At 42.3% G+C, this 26,671-nt stretch overlaps 1 protein-coding gene across 1 annotated transcript in view; it reads right to left on the reverse strand.

Moving 5' to 3' along the window:
- The window catches only part of VGLL4 (vestigial like family member 4), an 81,330-nt gene extending 69,584 nt beyond the window's left edge, over positions 1-11,746 (reverse strand). The window contains exon 1 of the mRNA XM_082662774.1: positions 11,277-11,746. Coding sequence (XP_082518900.1) covers positions 11,277-11,358 — 82 coding nt within the window. The 5' untranslated portion in view covers positions 11,359-11,746. The remainder of the gene's footprint in view (positions 1-11,276) is intronic.
- Between the last annotated feature and the right edge of the window lie 14,925 nt (positions 11,747-26,671).

The raw sequence follows: 26,671 nt of genomic DNA on the forward strand, positions 1-26,671 counted from the left end.
AACAGGTGGGACACTCCAGTCCATTATCCACATGAAGTCCAAGACTGACTTTTTGTCTAGCCCTCGGCAAACACTCTGTTATCACAAAATAAGAGCTCCCAATAAAAATTCCTTTGGGTTACTGGAGGATCTATCCCAGACAGGGCAATATCTTTTAAGGTCTGACTAGAGTACTTTAAAAAGAACATACAACTAATCCATTGATTTCCTGGGCTTTTTTTTTTTAATTCACTGAATTTGTAAATTCTAAATATATATTTTATTCCTATTAGGACCCAAATGAACCATTTGACTATCTTGGGTTTTTTTAAGTTGAGAAGACTGCAATAAACACTAGTTCCCAATATAACAGACAGGTACGATGAAGCAAGGCAGTCTGACTCTGATCACAGTGAATAAACCAAGTAGGAGACTCCACACTTCTAAGATTCCAAAGGAAACTTTTTTCAAGTTTCCTCAACATACGTTTAAGTCCTTCACAAGACAATAAGGGAAATCATCCACTCAAAGCTTGGGAATGCTAGTCACTTTTTGAGCGTGGATAAAACTACTGTAAACAGTAAGTCAGCTAAGAGACAGCAACCTGTAATAAGAACGCTTTTCATAACCTGTAATTACCTTCTTTCTTTATTTACATCTTCATTGTGTGCCTCCCATCTTCGCTGTTATGCTCCAAAAACCCAGGGATCCTGCTGTCTATTTTGTTGACATCTACATCCCCAGCACATACAACAGTGCCTGGCACGTAACAGGTATTAAATATTCTCCCATAAGTGATCAGTTCACTTCATAGACTAAAGGCAAGTGATTAGAAAACAAGATGAGGGGCTTCCCTGGTGGCGCAGTGGTTAAGAACCCGCCTGCCAATGCAGGGGACACGGGTTCGAGCCCTGGTCCGGGAAGATCCCACATGCCGCGGAGCAACTAAGCCCGTGCGCCACAACTACTGAGCCCACACGTCACAACTACTGAGCCCACGCGCCACAACTACGGAAGCCCGCGCACCTAGAGCCCATGCTCCACAACAAGAGAAGCCACTGCAATGAGAAGCCCGCGCACCGCAACTAAGAGTAGCCCCCGCTCGCTGCAACTAGAGAAAGCCTGTGCACAGCAACGGAGACCCAACACAGCCAAAAACAAACAAACAAATAAATAAATAAATATAAAAATAAAATGATGAGATCGATGTGTCTCCCCAGTGGGCTGTGCCCCTTCTATTTAAAACAAAAAAACAAAAAACAAAAAAACAGATGAGGAGGGGCAGTTATTTCTAAGCAACCAGCCCACTTCAAAATGTTTCTCTACAGACACTGAGCCTTAAAGAGTGCCCCCCCAACCTTCATATGCCTCCTTTTCCTGGCTCTCTGTCCCCCCTCTAAGAACATTCTAAGAATTAACAAACTCCCTTGTGTTCTCAACTAACTGAGCATCCCTGGGCTAGTCACACAATTCCAATGTCTCTTTATCTTTAATGAAAAGACAGTGGAGTGGATTCACTCATAAGCAGACACCACGGTGCTTGATGCTAAGAACAAAGAGACCAAAGACAAAGGCCTGGCCCTCCCAGAGCTTACAGCAAGGCAGACAGGTGAGTACAAATGCTCTGACAGAAGCACACGTGGCACGCCACGCAAACGCAACACCTAACCCTGCCAAGAAGGTCGGGGTGAAGAGGGTCACTTTCCAGAAGAAGCCTCTGCCCTTGAGGGAGAGGCTAACAGGCGTCATGAGAAAGAAGAGGTGGAATCTCAGGAAGAGGCCACGGCTCACTGGAAGGAAGGAGTCGGGTGTGTGTGGACCACAGGTGCAAGTGAAGGAGCGATGGGAGACATGACGTGGGCGACAGAGCAGTGGAGGATGAGGCTGGAGGGGTACATGAGGAATGACACTCCCGTGATGTTACAGACCAAGGCCCAGAGGGAACGTGATGAGAGGTGGGGTCGGTGATGCGGTTATTTTAGTGATAATGAAGAAAACCCATGGAGACCTGACTAAGAGAAGAGTTCCTAGGACCTCTTCAACTTCTTATTCTAGTCTTTGTTCCTAGGTGACCATTCTTATTCTCTGTCCCAAATTACCATCTCCGGCAGTGGCCACTTCTCTGAGCTCTAAACCTATATACTCAACTTTCTAATACTTATCTCTCCTTTGAAATTTCAAAGATCCTTCAAACTTAACACACCCAAAACTAAACTCATGAAACTCACAATCTCACCACAGAACCCAGTCTTCCCCCTGTGTTTCCCGTCTCTGCAAATGGCAGCACCGTCCCTCCACGTGGACAAGCCGGAAGCTGAGGAAGCAGCCACTATCCTCCCCGTCATCTGCCTCTTCCCCTGCTCCCATCCAGAACCATGCCCTTCAGGCTTCTCTCCAAACATCTTTAAAATCTACCCCCTTCTCCAACTCCACGACCACCGCTGTGACTTGGGGTGCCACCACCTCTTGACCAAAGCATCGCACAGTCACGTCCTCTCCTATTTCTCCTATTTCCTTCCAATCTGTTCTCAAGCTCAGAACAAATGTTTATCAGCCTGCCTCTCTCTCATGTACCCTCCTACCCACCCCCAGGAGCACATAAAACCCCTGCCAGTGCCGCGCACAGCACCTCGTTCACGATGGAGTGGGGACCCCATAAGTCTCTGAGCCAAGGGATGTAAGAATTTTAAGAATTTGGAACCACCAAGGACGAACAAGTGTCCACTGAACGTGCCACGAGGGTAACATTTAGTGACCCTGTCCAAAAAAGTTTCAATGGAGTCGTGGGAACAGAAATCAGATGGCGGTGGAATGAGGAGCGAATGGACAGAAGCTAAACAGAGAACACCGACCTTCTTCCGATAACGTGGATGGCAAGGAAAAGAGACCTAATAGGTAAGAAGGGAACACAAGGTTTAGGGATGGGTTAGTTTTTGTTTTAAAGTTGGGAGAGACCTGTGCGTAAGCACATGATGAAGGGAAAGACCCAAGAAGAGGAAGAAAGGAAATCAGAAAAGAAGCCAATCACTGATAAGTCCCTGAGGCCAGAGGGTAGGGACCTGTGAGCATAAATAGAAGAACCAGCCTTTCACTGGGCCTAGGGGAAAGGAAAGAAGGATGGAGTCAGATTCTGAACAGCCTGCAGGCAGGAAAGCCAAGGAGATGCGGTGGTTCCACTATTTTCTCCTTACATGGTATATAAGGATTCTTCCCACTCTACAAGAAGGCTCTCTCTCATTCTCTCTCTCTGTCGAACAAAATATAAAACCATGTATGGTACACACGTGTGTGTATGTATTTTATATATTTATATAGAGAAAATATGTAAAAATATATTTATATATATATCACTTTATTTATATATATATCTATTATGTGTTATATTTATTATTGGACGCTAAGAGCAATATTTGATGTCTGCTGTTAGTCCTGGAATTCTACTTCACTCTACCGCTCCCCTCCCTTTATTGAAATAAAGCCTCTAACGGAAAAAGGGCTCCATCATCATCTCCAGAAATTGGTGGTAATTGTTCCCAATGGGGAATTCAGTGCGTCAGTGTTACAGAACTTTACATAGGTTTCACACCGAGAATGACTACTATTTTCCATCCCTTTTACCCTCCACGCCATAGAACTTCTAGCCTGGTACTATAGCTGCTATTACATATTTCTTTAAAAAGCTACCCAAATCACTCTCCTGGGTGATTTTAAGCACTGGCAAAGAGGTCAGAGCTTTTCAGCAGGGAAATAAAACACGGTTCTCTGTGGGGTCAGCCAATAGTTTATCAGTTGCTCATCAAAAAAAAAAACAATAGTTTAAAAGGACACGCATAGTAAGAAAGGGAGAAAATGGGTACAGGAGAAAGCTGCCGACAACGAAATAAAATTTTAAATTAATCCCTTGTCACTTTAATAGGGCTGCCACGTCATGGAAGGTGTGTTTGTTTTCAAAGGGGGGGAAACATGCAGAAATGTGCACTCATCACTCCCTCGACTGGTAACAGGGAAACAGCACAGGCTCTGTCCAGCGTAAGGTGAGGGAGTGTGAACACTGTGCTACACTGCTCGGCAGAAAGCATCTGCCTCAAACCCTTCAGTTCTGGAATTCACTCCATTAAAATCTAATCATTAGCCAAGAAGGATTAACAGGCAACTCTTTTCATGCAAAACAGATATAAAATAAACACCAAGAGGGATACATACGGAGGGTCCTTCTTCATTCATAACTTTAGGTGGTGCATGAGGCCGCCTATTGTTTCAGCTCTTTGTTGCTCTCCGGCAGCCATCTCTATACAATGCAGAGTATTGTTTGAGTACTGGAACAAACAATTTAAGCTTTTTCTGTATATCTACAAGTCCCTGCATTACCATCCAAGGAAACCTGGCGCTGCGACAAAGCTGACTTGTAACACGTCTCAGCCTTCAAGCAAATTGCTCATTAATGCACAACTAAAGTTTCTGTTCAGACCCTGATTAACCTATGTATCTCCAGAAGTGTCCCCCCACCCTCCCCCAGTCCTGCGCTCTCCAAAACTGGGCAGAATTTTTGTTTTGAATTTTATTTTATTTATCTTTTTATACAGCAGGTTGTTATTAGTTATCCATTTTATACACATCAGTGTATACATGTCAATCCCAATCTCCCAATTCATCCCACCCCCTCACCCCCCCCCCCCACCGCCACTTTCCCCCCTTGGTGTCCATACGTTTGTTCTCTACATCTGTGCTGGGCAGAATTTTTCTAACACACCATTTTCCATTACACATGGATGCTGGTGGGCTTTAACAGTGGTGACGACTGTGACCAAAATACTGACTGAAAAAAAAGTTCAGACCAAAGCAACACCACGTCTATTAACAGGGGAGCAGCAGGTGAGTGAAAAGGGAGGCTGGGGCATCCGCGAAAGTTCCAGGGTGAAGCCGTCCCCCACCCGAGAAGCAGGCTTCATATGGAGAAGACAACCTCTTAGGACATGGCCACTACTTTAAAAGATCTCATAAACAAGACACAGAGAAGACTTACAGGATAATTCCAGTCAAACAGGGCTAAAAAAACCCACAAAAAAAACAAAAAGAAACCACCAGACAAAATTAAGCTAATTTGTCTAGAATGGCACACATAGGTAGTAAACGTATAAAGAAAAGCAAGTTACAACTGCGACGCCCTCTTGGGGTCGGGAGGAATTCTGACTGGGAGAGAACACTTGAAGGAGGCGGTTGAATACTTCTTCACCTGATGATGATTACAAGGTTGATTATTTTTAAACTATAAATTACACATATGTTTTATGTACTTTTATGTCTATATATGTTCCATAACAAAAAATGTTAAGAGACCGAGACACACAGAGAGAGACAGACAGACACAGAGAAAGATCAACCCAAGACCTAACACATTCCTTAGCAGAGCAGAGGCATTCCATACATGTTTAAGAGAATGGATACTGGGTTACAAAAGCACAGTACTGAGTCTTCTCCAATCACTTACTAAATATTTTTCAGTTTGTTATGTTTACAGACTTCTTTGCAAACAGATGGGTGAAATGTTAAGAGTTCAGAAAAGATCATACAAATAGCCACAAATTAAAGACAACTTTCAGAAGAGATTTTCTATTTTATTTAGCATAAATAAACATTCTTTCAACTTGAAGTGATTCACATTGTTAGGATTAAAACATATCCTGTATACAATACACTGAAATTAAAACAATCTACAGAATTCTAAGAAAGAAAATGTAGAAAAGGCAAGATAAGAAAGCAAACGGATGGCAATAATCCCTCAGAACTTAGTAGAACAGGTAACATTCAGGAAGGCAGAGAGAAGGAAAGCAAAAGAGAAAATCAAAATTTCAGACTCTGCTTCTAAAATAAAGTGGTTGAAGTATTTGGGGGGCTGGGGTGGGGGGAGCGGCTGATATATTAATTCATTAAAAAATAAAAGGGAGAGGGACTATTTTGTAAGACAAACGGACGTTGCTGAGGAAGGCTTGAGCTCAGCTCCAAGGAGCCCAGTATATACATAGACACCACTAAATATAAACAGTCACGGAATAAACGTGCAGATACAGAGAGATAAAACAGATACAGTCAGAAACAATCCCTGGTAAGACTGATTTTATATCTTTGTGTACATGCAGAAGTGCTAAATCTGGATCTAATTTCTTCACGACAAAACCCAGTTTTCTGCAACATCCTCACAATAAAGCAGAACCGAACTATTAAGGAGAGGTATCGAATCTTCTCACACGCAGAGGGGGAATTTCTTCATATCTTACGGTGTGTTTTTAAAATGATCTTCCTTCACAGCGAACGAATCCAAACACCCTAGGAACTGAAGGCCCTGAGGACGAGAGTGAAGTAAGGCGGAAGGAAGGAAGAGAAATCCGCCTTCCAAAACAAAGCTGGTGTAGGTTCCAAGAAACAGCCAAGTAAAATAATCCTTCCAGAAAAGGGTAGAGAAACAAGGGAGGGGAGCCGGAAGGAAGGAGGGGATAATCACACGTTCCCTCCCAAACTGTAGATAGAAGGAATACATACTGGCCAGGTCCTCGCGGGAGAGCTCTTGGGCTCACCTGAGTTTGTTTTATTAACCAAGCTCCTCCCAACCTCTCCTCCTCTCCCCCCTCCCCCCTCTCTCTCCAGCTCTCCTTCCCCCCCTCCCCCTTCACTCCCGACCCTCTCCTACAAATTAAAAGCTACAGTAAAATGAATTTCCACAGCAAAACAGCTGCAGACACTTTACCTCACCCCTGGGTGAAGAGCTGGTCACTTGATGTTCGGGGCGGGGGACAGAATACAGCCAGTACAAAGCAGCTCTGCTCTGTGCCCTTTTCAACTCACTAGTACCGGACACTCCTAAGTTTCCTGATGCCTCTGAGCTCATTAGACAAAGAACAATGAAACCAGGACTCCATTAAACTGCTGCTGGTTAAACTGGCAGAAAACAAAAGAAATCCGTCAGCAGGGCATGGGCCTCGCTCACATCCCTAGTGGGGTCTCACTCGACTCAACCACCCTCGTTGTGTACATTTTCCTTTCAATTCCAGAAAATTCATTTATATGTAGCCTGTGATGAAACAAGTGATAATTACGTTCTGAAACAATGAACAGCTCTAAAGTCCAGGAACTTGTAATGCTCTTCTCTGAAACTTTCAGAAGATCTGAAGATACAATCTACTCTTCCTTTCTCCCAATGTAAATCACACCATTAAATTAAAAGGGAAGAACTCTTCTACCAAATTACACCTTATTGGCTCTTAACCCATAATTAAAGTATCACTAACAGCAGCTTAAAGCCACGGCCAACCAGGAGTACATTTATTAGGACCTAAGTTTTCAGCACTAAGTAATTATGTAAATAGAACTATCAGCCATCTTGAGAAAAGTCCATGGTCGAACCAGCTCCCTGGTCCCTTGAGGAAACTCTCTGTGACTGGCATCTACACAGGGCCTCCTCCCCTGCAGTCAGAGCAAAGTTAGCAAAGCTTCGTGCCAAAGGAGCGAGGCAAGCGAATTCCGAGGACTCTCCTCGCCTAGAGCCCTGATTACCGTCTTCCCTGATGATCACAAGAGTTTGGGAACCTAGACCAACAACTGGTTTCAGAGCAAAGAAGAATCCAGGTCACACTCAGCTGTGCATCGTGATCCAAGATGCTGTCCCTGTGCTGCGGGCTGTGAAGGTCCCTGGGACAGAGCACGGCCCCTAACATCAAGGAGGTGATGATTAATTAAGGAGGCAAGACATCAAATAATTTTGGAGAGGTGGTGCGGTATAGAAGAATCACAGACTAACTGAAACCACTTTGCTCCGCAATTCAATTCTGTCACAAACTTTCTGAATAAACTCGGACAGACAAGTTACCTCTCTAGGTCTCAGTTTTCTTGGTAAAAACAAGGCAAATGTATTAGCTATATCTAAGGCCCTGGATAGCTCTGCAATAATTAGATAATTAGAGAACATGAGACAGTATAAAATTAAGTGCTAAATTATACAGCAGCGAGCACAGCTGCCGACAGAGAGATTTCATTGATTTCTGAGTCCACCACTTCCTGAGAGCCACACCAGGCACTGTGCCAGGACTCAGGGATACAGTGACCAAGACAAAGCCCCGCCTTCATGAGGCTTTCGGTCTATTAGTGGCGCATTCTCAGGAGTTCAGAGGGGAAAAAATGAAGGCTCCTTTTCAAGGAGATAAGAGGCAAAACTGGGATTCAAGCGGGTATAATTTGAACATACAGTAGGAAGGGTGATGACTGATGAACTGGCTAACTGTTGAGAATTTCAGCAATAAACCAGAGACTTTTGAAAAGACACATTAATACCCAAGCAGAGTTCTGCTAACTGGCTTATCACCAATGAAGGTAGCTAGTTTCCATAAGTTAGCCAAACGCAGATTCTTCCTGCCCTTTGCCAAGCATCTTCTCCTATCCCAACAGGTCCCCACCCCAAATCTATTTGTGGTTCATTTTTTTTCCTTAATTCTCTTTTCCATTATGCTTGTGGATTTCTATGGTGAAAGTCAGGAGCAGACACCCAGCAGAGAGTCATATCTAAGCCATCTGGAGTCTACCCTAAATGTGGGGTTTTAGAAAGACCTTGTAGGCTATGAGAGAATTGGCTAAAAAAGACCTATTTGTGCGTAAGTTCCTAGAGAGGCTGAGGAAAGATGGTGCAGACACAAGGTTTATTTTGTGGAGTAGAGCTCTAATACAAATAAGGAAAACAGTACAACTAACCTAGAGAATAATTAACCGTCAACATCTTACCTTCTTAAGACTAAAAATTCAGAAAACTATTTTGTCCCTTATTTTTAAGAGACGTGAAACATGCCTGGGCCCTAAGTGAAATCAAACACTGCCCACCAACTGTACATTCCGTTTTGCAAATAACTTCCCTGGAATGCTGGTGAGCTGATAGATTTAATACGAATACTCTCAAAGTGCTGGACTTAAAAGGAACAATAACTATTCCAACTTTTCTTATCCCCCCCGCCCCAAAAAATCCCATCTAAGATTTATGCCCATCTTCTAAACACCCTTTTGAGTTCAGAGCAGATGTGTGCAATGTTTACACTGAGAAAACCACTAGGACATAAACAGCCCACTATAAACACCACTCAGATTTTGCTGTGCTTTTCTTCATTTCCTGTGTATTTATTTTGGTGTTAAAATAATGTTAACTTTCATAATAAGGAAAATAGCAGCAGATGTTTAAACCAAACAGACTACAGCACATCATCCCACACATCTACTCAACTTTCAGAATCAAAGTTTCTTCCTCCCAATTAAGGAGGGAACCTAGAAGACCACTCTCGTGTATGGTACCTACTAAACAACAGATCAACCTGGACAAGCTTTCCGTAAGCTTTTCCTCACCACCTGCAGACACAAAAAATTAACATGGTATCTATTTCCTAATAATCCCTATATTCCTCTCTCAGGCTGATAATTATGCTTTGTTTTATTCTGAAAATATCTTATTACTCAATGACAAAGACAATCCAACAGAAAGTGCCTTAGAAGTTTTCAGTTTCTTGTTCACTGAAAAAAAATTCTTTTAAACTAACTGCAATGTTAATTTCACAGGAAACACGCCTAGTGGCGTTGCTTAGACCACTCTAAAACGGACTTGAGGACACGGGGTGGGGGGGGGAAGCTGGGATGAAGTGAGAGAGTAGCACTGACATACATACACTACCAAATGTAAAATAGATAGCTAGTGGGAAACAGCTGCACAGCACAGGGAGATCAGCTCAGTGCTTTATGACACTTAGAGGGGTGGGAATAGGGAGGGTGGAGGGAGGCTCCAGAGGCAGGGGATACAGGAGTATATGGATATGTATAGCTGATTCACTTTGTTGTACAGCAGAAACTAACACAACATTGTAAAGCAATTATACTCCAATAAAGATGTAAAAAAAAAAAGTCTGCCTTTTAAATGAGTGACTTTAGAAACAGGATGATACCTAAAGCAGCAGATTCAAAGAAAGCAATTCACCAAAATTCGCATTCCTGGAACAAGTAGGATTAAAACAAACAAAAAAAAAGACTACTTTAAATATGAGATTCTCATCCACAAAGTTAAATAAAACCAAGAATGAGATTTTTTCCTTGAAGGGGAAAGGGTAAGTTTTTGACTGCTTGGGCAACAGGGCTAAAGTTTCTACACGAAAAATACAAGTGGATCGGCTCACCCTCCCAAGTTTCTTCCATGTTTTCTCTTTCTAGAGCAATGTTCAGTTCACTATAGGCAGAGACATGGAAACTTCTCCTGCTGAATCAGAAGGGAGAAGTATCCTTGATTTGTATGTGGTTACACAAAAAACACTTCCCCTGCCAAGCTGAATTCCCCCGGAGATGTGTCTCCGGCTACTCAGACTCAGACCATTACCACTTTTTCAAATCGCACGTAGATAATGTTGGATTAAGAAATTCCCTTTTCTCTTCTTACTACTAATAGAGACAGCTTGAAATACTACAGGGCAGTGGGGAAATACCTCATGGTTTAGTAGGAGGTAATAAGTGATAAGATTTCCGAGTTGTTTTTTTGTTTTTGTTTTTTAATTTAGCTTTCTGGTTGGTGGGTTGTGCAATCACTTCCACAAGGGACAGGAGTGTGGAGGGAACATCCTTCAATGTCAGAACTCTCCCAGAGCTGTACAGGAAACGGGAAATCAGACAAAGGGCCAGTCTGTGCTCTGTGACATGGGTGCCCTTCCAGGCCCCCAAACTGAATAGAAAAATTCTTCATTGTTTGGGACAATCGCTCTTGAACACAAAAACGCACTGTAACTTTCTGTTCCCCTCTACGTGAAAATCCAAAGTTCTTGCTGGCTGTTGGACTACAACAGGAATACTGTACGTAGATAGTGTAAGTATGAAAGCAAAAAAAAAAAAGAGAGAGAGAGAGAGAAAACCTGGCATGTTTAACTTTTTACTTGGGTCCAGAAGTTCCTCCTCTAAAGAAAACGCCAACAGAAATCAAAAAAGAAATACAATTTAAAAGAGTTTAAAATGTGAGGAGTTAGTATGTTGCAAGCATAAAGCAAACTTTTAACAATGTATATGTCCCCACCTCCCCGCCCCTGCCCCGCCCCCACCTCCACTGTAACCCCTGAAGGCTAAGATACAAACAACAAACTTTGTCCTGAAAACAGTACCTAAGAACCGCTTGCCTTTCAAAGCACCCTAAAGTCTCAAGAAAGAGAACAAAATGCACAGAAGGCAATGAGAACCGGAAAGGAGGAGTGGCCTTGACCCAAGCAATAGGGTAGCAGTTTCTAGAAGGGAACATCTACCTTCATAGCACAGAATCCCGATGTTGTTGTTCATCTTGTCCAAGTACTGGTAGTTCAACAGGTCCATCTTCATAAATAGCATTTATTGGGCTAGCACAGAAAACCAGCTCTTTGCTTTCGCCCCGAAAAAGTACGTTTCCAAAATCAACTAGTGCTGAGCAGCTCCTGGCTCTTCTCTTAAACTTCACAAAGACGGAGGCCCGGCCTCGGATCAAAACAAAGTAAAAGTGAAAAAAAAAAAAAAAAGACGCACACAAAATCGAACTTGCAGAAAACCCTTCAAGGGTTCGTGGGCAGACGGTATACGTCCTGGATCCTCAATGGAGCATTTAAAAATCGTTTCAGAAGTCTTTACGGGTCTTTCTTCGACGTAAGAAAGGAGCAAGGAAGGAAAACCCGAAGCCCATTTCCTAGGACAAAGCCGCGCTCGCGCCGCTCATAGCCCGCTGCGAGTTCACTGCGCTAACACGCCGACTATGCCTGGAATGACTCGTATGTGGACGAGCTTCCTCTTCCCAGCGGGAGGGAGCGCGGAGCATGCTCACTGAATCCCCGGGGCTCTTCACATGTCAGGGATGTTTTCTGCACAAGATCAGGCTCTAAATGTACTAAGTGTTTGAAAGAAAGAGAAGGAGGAGGTGGAGAGTCTGCAGGAGGGGCCGGGGCAGAGCTGCTCTTGACAGGAAGCAGCCCTGCCGCTGCAAAACCGGAGGAGGGAAGAGAAAACCCAGGAAGTCGCTTTTTCAGGAGCTGAGTACAAAGTCAAAAATCCATCATGGACGCAAACTTCCATGGAATTTAACTCTGGTGTAGCTTCACTTTCGGGTTTCAGAAACCCAAAGTGCTTTGCTGTGGTACATATACCACATATTTCTTTTCTTTCCTTCCTTCTCTTTTAAAAGTCGTTTTACAAGGTCCATTTACACTTTAACTGTATATTTAAAATTTCAATGTCATGTTACATATAACCTCTCTCATAATTCTCATAACAACTCACATAAACACGTCAGGGATGGTATCACCTTTTTACAGCAGCGGAAACGGGGGCTCAGAGGGATTAAATAATGGTATATGGCTCCCAAAATAGTTGGTAGAACTACTTTTAGAGTGTGTTATTCCCTTAAAACCTTCTAAAAAATAAGGAGGGAAAGAGGGAGAGAGAAAAGGAGAAACAGGAAGAGAGAAAGAGAGAGAGAGAGAGTTTAAAGAAGTAAGACTACATATCCCAAACACAAAGCCTACCTGAGACGATGGGCGGGAGGGATAAAATTATTTTCATTTTGCGCATAGGAAAGCTGTCCCCTCTGTGTTTTAGAGGCTAACGGCACAGCATGCCAGCACATCACGTCTTACTGTAAGGACCTGGGCCTGAAACTTCACATCTCCAACATCCAGCACAAGTGGTGCCCAAAAGCTATTTACTGAGTCAGTAAATCACTGAAAGTTCAGAATCTTCAGCACGTGAAGAACACACTGGCAAAATAAAGGGGAAAAAATAGTCTTCTCTTTGGAGGTGGCACCTAGCTTTTGGCACCATGAATAGACTAGTAATTCACCACAGGAGGTGTTTCTATGCTAATACTATTGTATGCTATTTGGAGATTTAGAAAACACCAAGGGGTGTGCTATGCTGTAGACCAAGACTGGACACTGTAATACTCTAAAAGAAGAACTGGATAAATAATTTCAAGCGCTTATATGTTAAAAGATCAGCAGTTGCACTTTGGGTAACAGGCATGTTCACGACAAGTTGTTCTAATTGAATCCTATCTGGAGATAAATACGACACCCAATACTGCTGCCGTCCCTGCTGCAATAGGAGTAACTGGCATAGCAGCAGGTGAAGGAGGCAACAGAAAAATCGAGATTTCACAAGCTTTAATTTACAAGGCTATTTATTAATGCTAGATTACATATTCTAGAATCTGAATAAGCTATACTGAAAGGTATGTACACCATCAATTGTAATTAAAATACTTGATGGTACTTGACGGGGAGGGTCAGAAGAAAACTCTTACAGCATCTAATATATATTATTGTACTTAATCTTAATATCTTTAGGTACAGATTCAAGTTCAACTGATAGTTTTGGTTCAAATTCAATTACCCAGCTGGTTGTGGAGAACAATTACTGTGCTACATTCTTTGACGTAACTTCTCAATCAGAAAACGTTATGAGTCATTAGCACACCCCATACGGGAGAAAGCTGGCGCACCTTGGAATCAGTGTGGAGTTTTTAAAAATCCTGAGGCTGTGGGTGCACCCCAAAATAATCTGAGGGGGTGGGGCCCAGTGTTGGGATCGATTTTAAAGAGTCCCAGGCGATTCTAACATGCGCCCAAGATTGAGAACCACCGCTTTCATCTCAGAGGGAAAAAAATCACCTGCCTTCAGATACTTCATTTTACACAACTTATTTCGAGAAGGAAAGTTTTCTTTTTAAAGTTCAGTGATTTAACCAGATCCAAACAATCCAGTGGTAACGATATGAGTAAAATATTTAGTAACTTCCCTTTAATGACTCAGTGTCACTTACAATGTAGTTTTCACTCTCCAAGAGGCAACCACCCATGTGGACACAGGCCCACAGGTACACCTTGACCTGTGTTTGCAATGAGCAGAGGGAAAATAAAATCCCCAGCCCCCACCGCGTGTTTCCCACTAATCTGGACGCTACTGTGGTCCTACTTAGAGCTACAGACGAGGAGAGTGAACAGGTAGAAACTTTGACAGCAATTTGACAGAGTCATCTTAGGTCCTGTAAATCTTCCAGGCAGGCAGTCTGAGAAGCCCCGCCCTGAAGGGTGGCGGCCACACCTGCCGACTCCGCAGGGCAGCCAGTCCCTGCGGCTGGACCTATCCTATCACAGCTCCCCACATCGTCCACCTTCCGCTTCAAGCAGTGAACTACCTACAGTTACTCTCGAAAACCAAATTATTTCATGTCTCAGTGCACACGCTCCCTCTTTGTGCAAGACTTTCCCAGCCTCTCTCCCAGCAAACACCCATTCTTCCTTCAGGACTTGGCACACGTCTCCTTTGTCCTGTGGGACCCCCGTCCCTCTGAGTCCTCACTCCCAGGCCTGTACCATCATTTGCCCACCAACATGCTTCCATCCTATGCACGTCCAGGCTTTAGGAGCCTGGCTATGCCTTCTGTACCTCTGCAGGGCTGGTCTGGCAGGAGCCTGACACACGGTAGGCCATCAATAAATTCCTGTTGAATCAAATCTCTAAGATGAAAACACCTCAAAGGCAGACTCTCCATCTCGCCCTCCCTACTCCCAGCACATACCAGATTATCTAACTCAACGTTTCTCCAACTGGATTCTGTCAGAATCTTCTGGGGACACAAGTCCTCACATCTGAGGAAAACTCATGTAGATTCTGATCAGGCTTCAGGTTATGGTCAACATATCCAGCGAAAAACTCCAAGCGCTGGAAAATGTCAGTGCTTCTCAAGTTCATTCACAGACTAACACTGTCATAATTAAACTACCAACAGAATTCTTCTTAAGGAAACTGGAAGGATGGTTCTAAATTTTATCCACCAAAAAAAAAAAAAAAAAAAATCAGGTAGAAAGTTGGGTTTTTTTGGATGAAGAAATTTGATCTATCAGATATTTAAAACATAAAGCTACTGTATAGCATAGGAAACTACACTTGATATTTTGTAATAACCTATATGGGAAAGAACCTGAAGAAGAATCATATATATACATATATATATGTACACATATAACTGAATCACTTTGCTGTACACCTGAAACTAACACAACATTGTAAATCAACTCTACTTCAATGAAATAAAACACATAAAGCAAAGAACATTTTTGGGTGGAACTGGAAAGAGAATAAGAAAAATGAAACAGATATTGTCACATAGTAAAAACTTTAAAAACTGTAAGAAAATGTTCAGACTATCTAATTCGGAATAGGGAAACATTTTCTAAGCCTGAAAAAGAATTAAATCAAAGAAAGAAGTCACAGAAGAAACTACTGTAGAATTTGACTGAATATACAAATTTTATGTTTCGTACATCTGAAAACACCAAAACCAAGTAGAGAGGCAAAACACAAAACAGAAGAATATATTTGTGACATATACCATGGTGGATGAAGGATGAATGTTCTTGGTATATAAACATTAAAGAAGAGAAAATAAGAAAAAATTAATCTAAATTATTTTTAAATGAGCAAAGAACATGAGAAACAAATGGCCAATACAGTTTTAAAAAGCCTATTCGAGGGACTTCCCTGGCGGTCCAGTGGTTAAGACTCCACGCTTCCACTGCAGGGGGCACAAGTTCGAGCCCTGGTCGCAGGGAAGATCCCGCAAGCCACGCAGCATGGCCCAAAATATAAACAAATAAAAGATAAAATAAATACACTTAAAATTTTTTTCTTAAAAACAAGCCTATTCAACCTCATTAAAAATAGAAAAAATACAAATTAAAAACAATTAAGTGATTCTCTACCTGCCAAATTAACAAAAAGAGAAAACATTTCAATCTTATTTAATGCTGGTGAGGTGAGCTGCCATTGGAATTTGTGTCACTGCTAGTAAAAGTGTAAGCAGTCCATGCCTTTCTACAAAGCAGTCAACATACACATCAAGCTGTCTGTAGTGCTGAAAATGTTCACATCCTTTCCTTGCTCTGGCCTCTAGTTCTAGAACTCTGTTTTAAGAAAATAATAAGATTTGGTCAAAGAATTACATAAAGATGCTTATCATGCTTCTATTTATAATAATGAAAATTTGAAAACCTAAAAGTCCAAAAATAAGGGAATGAATGAAAACTGTGGTATATCAATGACAGAATAGTATGCAACCATTATAATTCCTTCTAAAAAATATAATGACAGGGGCTTCCCTGGTGGCACAGTGGTTGAGAGTCCGCCTGCCGATGCAGGGGACACGGGTTCGTGCCCTGGTCCGAGAGGATCCCACGTGCCACGGAGCGGCTGGGCCCGTGAGCCATGGCCGCTGAGCCTGCACGTCCGAAGCCTGTGCTCAGCAATGGAAGAGGCCACAACAGTGAGAGGCCCGCATACCACAAAAAAAAAAAAAAAAATATATATATATATATATATACATATATATATATAATGACAGGAGAAACGATATACTCAAAACATATGCTAATGGAACTACATATGTTAAGTGAAAACAAGCAAATAAAAAATATAAAAATAGTATGTACACTAAACACCAATTTTGCTCATGTATTTATAAGTATACACACATATGCAGAAAGAAATATACACACACATGTATTTAAAAGACTGTACTAGAGAAAACAATAATTCAGAAAGATACATGCACCCCAATGTTCAATGAAGCACCGTTTACAGTAGACAGGACATGGAAGCAACCTAAATGTCCATCAATAGAAGAATGGATAAAGAAGATGTGGTACATACACACAATGGAATATTACTCAGCCATAAAAAGGAACGAAACTGTGCAATTTGCAGAGACGTGGATGGACCTAGAGACTGTCATACAGAGTGAAGTAAGTCAGAGAGAGAAAAACAAATATCGTGTAATACCTCTTATATGTGGAATCTAGAAAAATGATACAGATGAACTTATCTGCAAAGCAGAAATAGAGACACAGACTTAGAGAATGGACATATGGATACCGGGGGGAAGGGGAGGGTAGGATGAATTGGGAGATTGGGAATGACATATACACACCACCGTGTATAAAACAGATTACTAATGAGAACCTACTGTATAGCACAGGGAACTCTACTCAATGCTCTGTGGTGACCTAAATGGGAAGGAAATCCAAAAAACAGGGGATATATGTATAGCTGTAGTTGATTCACTTTGCTGTACAGCAGAAACTAGCACAGCATTGTAAAGCAACTATACTCCAATAAAAATTAATTTAAAATGAAAAACAAGAAAAAAAAAGAAAAGGAAAAAGTCAAAAGGAATAAAATAAATAAAAATAAATACATGATTGGAAAGCATACCAAAATGTTAACAGTGCCTATCTTGGAGGGGTGGGCATTTTTTACATTTTCCTGTGTCTCTAATTTACCTGCAAAGACTATATTCCTTATATAATCAATGTGAGGGTGAAGGAAGGTCCTCACTTTTTAAAAAGCAGGGACATATGAGAAAATATGCCCTGGTGAGGCATAAGCAATGGATCATTTATATCTAATTTTTGAACACCGTGAAATGTCCTTTTCATTAGGATTTAACAGCTAAAGATTTAAAAATTCTAAACATTTATTTAGAACTCTGTAAGATTTAAAGATGTTCATAATGAGGTATCTGTCCTAAAGAACAGTCTACAATATGGCAGTGTATGTCAATTGTATCTCAGTAAAACTGGGGGGCTAAGGAAAACAGTCTACAAGGAGAAACTCCCTGTACTTTAAACTTTCACAGAATGTAGACATGTACGCATGTGCTTTTGTCTTCTATTACTTACTAATTATTTCATGTATTAGTAACAATTCCCCAAACTAGACCATAAGCTTTGGAGAAAAGGAAAACTAAGCTTCAGTTCTTGGTATAAAGCTCCCCACAGTATAAAATAAGGGCTCCATAAATGTTCATTATGGCAGCGTCTCAACATCTTTGGGGAATAATGATGGCAAAATGACGACAGTAGGAAGCCAAGGCTAATTACTAGGTTAAATGGTTCTACTTGCTAGAGAGCTGACTACCAGTTTAGAATAGAATCAGCAAAACTGTGAGCTGCTTCATAAAAGCCAAATGATCAAAATCACTCTCGAGACACTTATTAAAAGATAAAATGCTGGGACTTCCCTGGTGGTGCAGTGGTTAAGAATCCACCTGCCAATGCAGGGGACACGGGTTCGAGCCCTGGTCCGAAAAGATCCCACATGCCGCGGAGCAATTAAGCCCGTGTGCCACAACTACTGAGCCCCTGTGCCACAACTACTGAAGGCCAAACGCCTAGAGCCCGTGCTCCGCAACAAGAGAAGCCACCACAATGAGAAGCCCACGCACCACAATGAAGAGTAGCCCCTGCTTTCCACAACTAGAGAAAGCCCGCATGCGGCAACAAAGACCCAACGCAGCCACAAATAAATACATAAATAAATAAAATTTAGGGCTTCCCTGGTGGCGCAGTGGTTGAGAGTCCGCCTGCCGATGCAGGGGACACGGGTTCGTGCCCCAGTCCGGGAAGATCCCACGTGCCGCAGAGCGGCTGGGCCCGTGAGCCATGGCCGCTGAGCCTGCGAGTCCGGAGCCTGTGCTCCCGCAACGGGAGAGGCCACAGCAGTAAGAGGCCCGTGTACCACAAAATAAATAAATAAATAAAATTTAAATAAAGAAATAAAATAAAATGCTCTCATTAGCACATCTGCCAAGCAAGGAATATTTTAATGTTAAGTCTAACAATTATTTTTTCACAGACACCAGGAAAGGTAAATAACCCTACAGGGCTACTTGGTCCCCCCCAATGGATTCAACTGCCCTCTTCTTTCCAGGATGCTAAGTAACCAATATATTTAACTAATGCTTTCATTTTTATTTTTCTCCTTACCACACATTTATTTTTTCAAATCACTTTAACCTGATATGTGACTAATAATCAAAAACCATACCAAAGGAAGAAAGTTAAGTCTGACTGTAACTTGATCTACATTATCAACTAACCAAAAAGTTGGATGTGCAAAAGTGCCATGTTTAAGAGCATCTCTAGACCCCACTGCAATCTATGGGCACATTCTTCAGTATAATATGAACAGTAACAGCAACAATGGTGATGATAATGTTTGTTAAATACCTCACTGGTCAAGGCACTCTCACTTTTTTATATTACCTTAATTACTAAGACAAGGTTGTAAGAGAAGGAAAGCATAGAAGAGGGTTTAGGTGAAAACAAACTTAGCACTGAGTGGTAAGAAAGAAGACTTAAGGAACGAAACTTTTTCTTTTAAATATTGTTTACAATGCAAAGTTCTGTGGCTCCTCAAAAGCTCAGCTAAAATCCCACCTTTCACAAGAACTCCATTAGCTAGGATTAATCTCTTTATGAGTCCACTGTATTTTAGGTTTACGCTGCATTAATTCTAAAACAAGGCAGACTACGAGATGATTTATGTATCTCTCCCCTACGTGATTATAAAGACTGTTTTGTACACAGTAGGTCTTCAACAGTGTACCTGTTGAATCAAAGAAGACACCAAAACAAAACAATTTTCAAATGCCTCAAGTATCAAGGATGTAAACCTGAATATCTATTAAGTTCTCTGTGTTTTTTACATTTTCTGTCAAGGAAAGAATTCCTAAGTATATCACAAAACATTGCTTATTTCTCTAATTTGGAGTTGCTCACACTGAAATGACGATGAAAAATACAGTATTTTCTCAAATTTTTCACAAAAGCAAATGCCATTAAGCTGTATGTTTTGACTTTTTTCTTTTTTTTTTTTGCGATACACGGGCCTCTCACTGTTGTGGCCTCTCCCATCGCGGAGCACAGGTTCCGGACGCGCAGGCTCAGCGGCCATGGCTCACGGGCCCAGCCGCTGGGCGGCATGTGGGATCTTCCCAGACCGGGGCACGAACCCATGTCCCCTGCATCGGCAGGCGGACTCTCAACCACTGTGCCACCAGGGAAGCTCCACGTCTTGACTTTTATTGTTTATAAAACAGTAACATTTCTAAGTTAAAACACTCACAAGTTCTATTAAGTATGACTAGATTATGTGCTATAATATAATGGGATTTTAACACAAATATATGTACTTTTTAAAAAACTTAAAATGGTTCTTCAAAGCAAAGATTTAAACTTTCGATACAACAGCACCCTCTAAGGGTGAATTTTAAATTGCAAAGACAATTTTGGGAAAGCAAACTGCCTAATTTCTCACCTGAGTTCAAACACAATAAGCCTCTTACTAAACTTAAAAAGTCACAGTGAATCTCTTTTAACAAACAGTTCCACTCTCATTAAACTTTGCAAAAATTTAAAAAATCCTAACAAAATCAATTCTCTTGATATCAAATGAGTGAATAGGAAATCTGCTTTACTAACATGAATTTAAGATAAAAATAGCATTTGGAAGTTCAGACTAGGATTGATATTTTAAATAAATCAGCACTGGGGAAGGAAATATAATTAATTAGCATTCCCAAGAAAGGATAAATATCTTGCAAAACACTATAACTTACTAGTTTTAAACTAGTGCCTTATATGCTTGAAACAAATGTTTCCTTATTAACAAAAATGATTATTTTAGTGGTTTTCATTATTGCAGACAATTTAGTTCAGTAAATCCTGTTCAAAGAACCTTCATAAATAAAATATTATTCTGATATTCACATTCTCACCAATTATAATTATCCACAGACGTATTCTTGCCAGGTTGGCTAGCACTTACTGACATGGTAAAAACAGAAGTCCAATGGAGGAAAAGTACTAAATATTTAACATCTGAAGGTCAATGTCACTGACAGTCCCAATTTCTGATTCAATCTTCACCTAGCAGTTCAATTTGCCTTCACAGTATTTCATTCATTAGGCACCATTTTTCTACCTCCAGAATCACCCTTTCAACCAACTAGGATCCAGTCTAAAAAACAGACAACACACCCGTTTTTTAATAGAACTGTAATGCTTCCTCCCAACCTGTGCGCCCTTCCAATAACTACCCCATGAGGTAACTACTACCCTAACTTTTAAGAACGTTAGATTAGTTTGACCACTTAATACAAATAGAATCATATGGTATGTACCTTTATGTGACTGGATTCTTGCACTCAACATTATGTTTATGAATGTTAGCCTTCTTTTTAAGTGAAGGTGAAAATCATTCCTTTTCGTGGCTGTATAGTATTCCGTTGCTCTAACTGACCACACTTCATTCTGCAGTTGATGAACATTTAGGTAGTTTCTATCTGGAGGATATTATAAATAGTGCTGCTACAAATATTCTAGTCTCTGCCTTTGGTGAGCATGGACTGCATTTCTGTTGCATACATTCAGCTTGAGTAGATACGTTAGGTCATAGTGAGCATACATTCAGCTTGAGTAGATGCTGTCAAATAGTTTTCCAAAGTATTTGTAGCAATTACACTCCCGCCAGCCGTGTATGGGATCTCAGGTTGCTCCACACCCTTGCCAGCACTTTTTCACCTTTTCATTCCTGCTACACGGGGAGTATGCAGCAGCCTCACTGTGGTTCTACTCCACACTTCTCTGACCGAGAGTAAAAACATTTAAATGCTCCTAAGAGGCAGAGGGATAGGATTCACCACACAGAACAGTGGGGTAAGGGTCTATCCACTGGCTCTCAAACAGAACCATCTTGCTCCCCTCAACCCAGGGGACCTTTGGTAATGTCTGGTTGTCACAACTTGGCGGCACCACGGGCGTCTAGTGGATGGAGGCCAGGGATGCTGCCAAAGACACTACCATGCACAGGACAGCCTCCCTGAGCGAAGAGTTAGCGGGACCAAAACGGCAGTAATGCTGCTGCCAAGGAACCATTATCTAAGCGGACGGTTGTTAGAATCATCCCCCTTAGCCATGTAATCAAGGTAATCGATGGCCGGTACAGCTCAAGAGGTCAATTTCCTGCTGTCTTCAATTTCCTCAAGTTGAAGGAACAGAAAGACAAAGGGTATTTACTACGTGCTGGGCGTGGGGCCTGGCACATGGCAGAGCGCTAGGTTCTCTCAGGTATCTTGTTTCTTGTTAAATCCTCACAACAATGCTGGGAGGTACTTTCACCATTTTATAAATGAGGAAACATATCAGGCTGAGAAGCTTGTCCAAACTCACACAAAGAGTGTAGAACTGGGATCTGAAGCTGTGATTTTCCACTCTACCCAGGGTCTTACTTTTAACCAAAATTAAGAAGAGTTTTTAAAGTCTACAATGACTTATCTTGCAAGGGGCGAGTTTCACTCTAGATTTGCAAAAAGCAGGTGAATAAAAACTAGGTATGAAAACTAGATCATTTGTAATGTTAACATGCACCTGTAAGAACTGTACCCTACACTTTTTCAACAAATTCATCTTCTTCACCACGCCGTGATCTCTTTAAAGTTAGATCTGTGCCTTACTTTTCTCTGTATATGCCCCATAGGTTTCCAAGTAGGCTTAGCAGATGGGCGACATCCCAGCCTCCCAGGGAAGCGCCAGCTACCAACGACTGTGGCCCCAGTAACAGGAACCATGGCCCTGGGGAGGGAGTCAGACCCTAGGGAAGGAGAGAGGAGAGCCTGGGACTAACCCAAGCAGGAAAGGGCTGTAGGTGACCATGGCCACCTACAGGTGCAGACAGCAGTGGCTCCCCTCCCCCAAAGGAGGAGAAAGAAGCTAGAAGCTGAGGGGGTGAGGAACCCTGACTTCCTGAGCTCTCAGCACCTCATGCTGGTTTCCCAGCACAAGAGAGCGCCAGACCCAGAGTCAGAACCACCAGGGTCCTATCCTGCTCAGACCCACTATCAAGGGATAGTGACCAAGGAAATCTACCTCCCGGCCTCAGTTTCCTCATCTGCAAAAGGGGTAGATCGAGCGAACCTCCCCTGCCCAGCACAGACCCGGCTAACACAGGGGTCCATAACCACAAAGTGCGCACAAATGTAGAGCACGACGGCCACCATTCTTCCTTAAGATGAGTCTTCCTCTGTATCCCACGAGGAGAAGCGGGGCCTGCCCCGACAAGGAGACGGCCCCACCCTGCCCCACCCCAAGAACCTCAAACAGAAACAGCATCCATAAAAAAGCAGCGGGAACAAAGGTCCTAGTAGCCCTGTCCTAGTAGCCCTTTCCTTCAGCTTAATGAGGCCGGAGTACATGGATTTCTGAAAGGAGAGGCCAGCAGTCCCGAGGCATTAATTCAAGCCGGAGGGGACCTGTGAAGGTATCAGCACACACCTTTTTTTTTTTTTAAACTTTAAAAATATCATAATGCATGTTCAGTTAAATTTAGCATTCTTACCCTACAAGCTGTCAAATATTCAAAACTCACATGGACTACTCACCCATCACTTAAATGAAACAAAAGCATATCTTGGGTCTAGTACTCGACACGACTTACTCTGCTGACGGAACACAAGATGCACCACGTCTACTACCACCCCCAGGCCTCGCCTCCCGTCCACCCCGCTTCACAGACACACTCTTCTCTCCTCCTCCTCCACTGTATCAGAATCAGCCGTAAAATTCTCAGGTTCTGGACAATTCCTCTCTTCTCTTTCGCCCCTCACCCCCATCCAACTGCAGGCTGCCACTTTCATTTGCAATCTCAATAGTTTCATATTTTATAATAAATGATGGTGATTATTATTTAGAAATGGTTGTTTCTGGATGAGCTAATGAGTTTCTCTTTGGTTCTTGTTACTGAAGGGATGTGAAGAGTGAATTAGAGCTGTCTCTCCAGGGCAAAAAAGAGAGAGACATTTTTTATCACAATAGACATGAAGAATTTTGTTTAGCTCATTTTCAGCAACAGTTAACTGTGAGAGGCCTCCAAGTGCCCGTTTTACATTTCTTTGGGGAGAACACCCAGGCTAAGTAGAAGAGATCTGTCTTTTCTCTCCAAAAAAAGGATGAAAAAAACTAAAATTACCAGTTGCCTCTAGTTCTAGGTGAGGCTAGTTACAAGAGGGTTAAGGAGCCTGACCACTTCACCCATAAAAGTGTCAGGTATAATCCTATTACTTCGGAATGCCTATCGGTGTTCTGTAACAGTCTGGTTATTCAAGGATCACCGCGACAGGCTTTCTGTGCTAACAGCCCTGTGCGAGCTGCCAAGAATTATGAACCTCGTTGCAGGAATGCCAATTTACACTGCATCTAAGTAAATGCTTCTTCCTGCTCCCTCTTCCCCATTTCCCCAGTAAAACAAGTTTTAAAAAGAGAGAGGGAAACACGAGTAAGAACAGCACTGCACCTGCACACTTAGTGGTGTCTACTCCCAAGAACAACCACGAAATGGCCTTACTTTATTTGCAGACGTGCTAAAGGTACAAACGGCTTGGAGCACAGGCTGAACCACTTCTAGTTTTGGGGTTTTTTTGTTTTTTTTCACTTCTTTATTGGAGTATAGTTGCTTTACAATGGTGTGTTAGTTTCTGCTTTATAACATAGTGAATCAGTTATACATATACATATGTTCCCATATCTCTTCCCTCTTGCGATTCCCTCCCACCCTCCCTACCCTACCCCTCTAGGTGGTCACAAAGCACTGAGCTGATCTCCCTGTGCTTTGCAGCAGCTTCCCACTAGCCACCCATTTTACATTTGGTAGTGTATATATGTCAAAGCTACTCTCTCACTTCGTCCCAGCTTCCCCTTCCCCTGTGTCCTCAAGTGCATTCTCTACGTCTGCGTCTTTATTCCTGCCCTGTCACTAGGTTCATCAGTACTGTTTTTTAAGATTCCATATATATGCCTTAGCATACAGTATTTGGTTTTTCTCCTTCTGACTTACTTCACTCTGTATGACAGTCTTTAGGTCCATCCACCTCACTACAAACAACTCAATTTCGTTCCTTTTTATGGCTGAGAAATATTCCATTGTATATATGTGCCACATCTTCTTTCTCCATTCATCTGTTGATGGACATTTAGGTTGCTTCCATGTCCTGGCTATTGTAAATAGTGCTGCAATGAACACTGTGGTACATGTATCTTTCTTTTCTTTTTTAAATAAATTTATTATTAATTAATTATTTACTTATTTATTTTTGGCTGCATTGGGTCTTCATTTCTGTGTGTGGGCATTCTCTAGTTGCAGCGAGCAGGGGCTACTCTTAGTTGCGGTGTGTGGGCTTCTCATTGCGGTGGCTTCTCTTGTTGCAGAGCATGGGCTCTAAAGTGCGAGCTCAGTACTTGTGGCGCACGGGCTTAGCTGCTCTGTGGCATGTGGGATCTTCCCGGACCAGGGATCAAACCCGTGTCCCCAGCATTGGCAGGTGGATTCTTAACCACTGCGCTACCAGGGAAGTACCTATCTTTTTGAATTATGGTTTTCTCAGGGTATATGCCCAGTAGTGGGATTGCTGGGTCGTATGGTAGTTCTATTTTTAGTTTTTTAAGGAATCTCCATACTGTTCTCCATAGTGGCTGTATCAATTTACATTCCCACCAACAGTGCAAGAGGGTTCCCTTTTCTCCACAACCTGTCCAGGATTTACCGTTTGTATATTTTTTTGATACCATTCTGCCCAGTGTGAGGTGATACCTCATTGTGACCCACTTCTAGTTTGACCTGCAACCACCAAGGAAAGGTAACTGACATTTTCCTCTGGAGGGCTGACACACAGAACAGAAGCCTCCTTCCTCTTTTTTTTTTTTAAAGATGTATTTATTTGTCTATTTTATTTATTTTTGGCTGCGCTGGGTCTTAGTTGCGGCATGCAGGATGTTTTGTTGCGGCATGTGAGCTGCTCTCTAGTTGTGACGTGTGCGTTTCTCTCTCTAGTTGTGGCTCACGGGTTCCAGGGCGCGTGGGCTCTGTAGTTGTGGCTCACGGGCTCTCTCGTTGAGGCGCGCAAGCTCAGTAGTTGTGGTGGGCAGGCTCAGTTGCCCTGCGGCATGTGGGATCTTAGTTGCCCAACCAGGGATCGAACCCGTGGTCCCCTGCATTGGAAGGTGGATTCCTTACCACTGGACCAGCAGGGAAGTCCCCTTCTTCCTCTTACCGAAGCGAACCTTCCAATCATCTTCTGACAGAGCACTGCAGTGTGTCTGCTGTCTTCATGTCATGATTAATGAAAGAATTAGCTGCGAGTTTTAATAAACTGGGAAGGCCACAGAGGAAAAAGATACATGAACTCTTTCTGGACCTTTCCTCTTATTCATCTGGCACGTGGCCCGCTATTCTTCATGAAAGAGAAAAATCATGCCCTCAATTTTCACTCGTAAACGCACTGAATGGAAAGAGCATCTGAATAACTTGCCCCACAGGCACTTATAAAATGTTTAAATGCCTACAGTGTACACTTAGTACATGAATGTGAAAATATTTTGAAGACCCAGAAAGTTTGCTATTTGGCTGTTGATAGAAGGCACTACACAAAATGTACCGCCCAGAGTTTGTTATTATTACTACTACTAAAAGAGCGTTGCTGAGCCCCAGAGGCACAGGCGTCTAGCGATGCTCCCCATACGCACCTCTTATCGCCAAGCCTCAGATACAAATTTATCCTGTCCAGGGTCAGGAGAGAAGTAAAAATCTAGCATTTAAACCCAACACAGATACAATTTTCATGCCTCCAAGAAGTATGCACTCGTCTTCAGAACCCTAGACATATGGGAAGCAAGACACGCAATAAACAGTATGGACAGGGTGCCACTTTAACCCAGGGACCACTTCACTGGCCTAGAACAGGATGGGGTCCAAAGATGAAGCCAACACGGTCCCTGTCCCTGAAGAGCTC

Source organism: Grampus griseus (assembly GCF_964374135.1).
Source record: "Grampus griseus genome assembly, chromosome: 10".
Taxonomy (NCBI): Eukaryota; Metazoa; Chordata; class Mammalia; order Artiodactyla; family Delphinidae; genus Grampus; species Grampus griseus.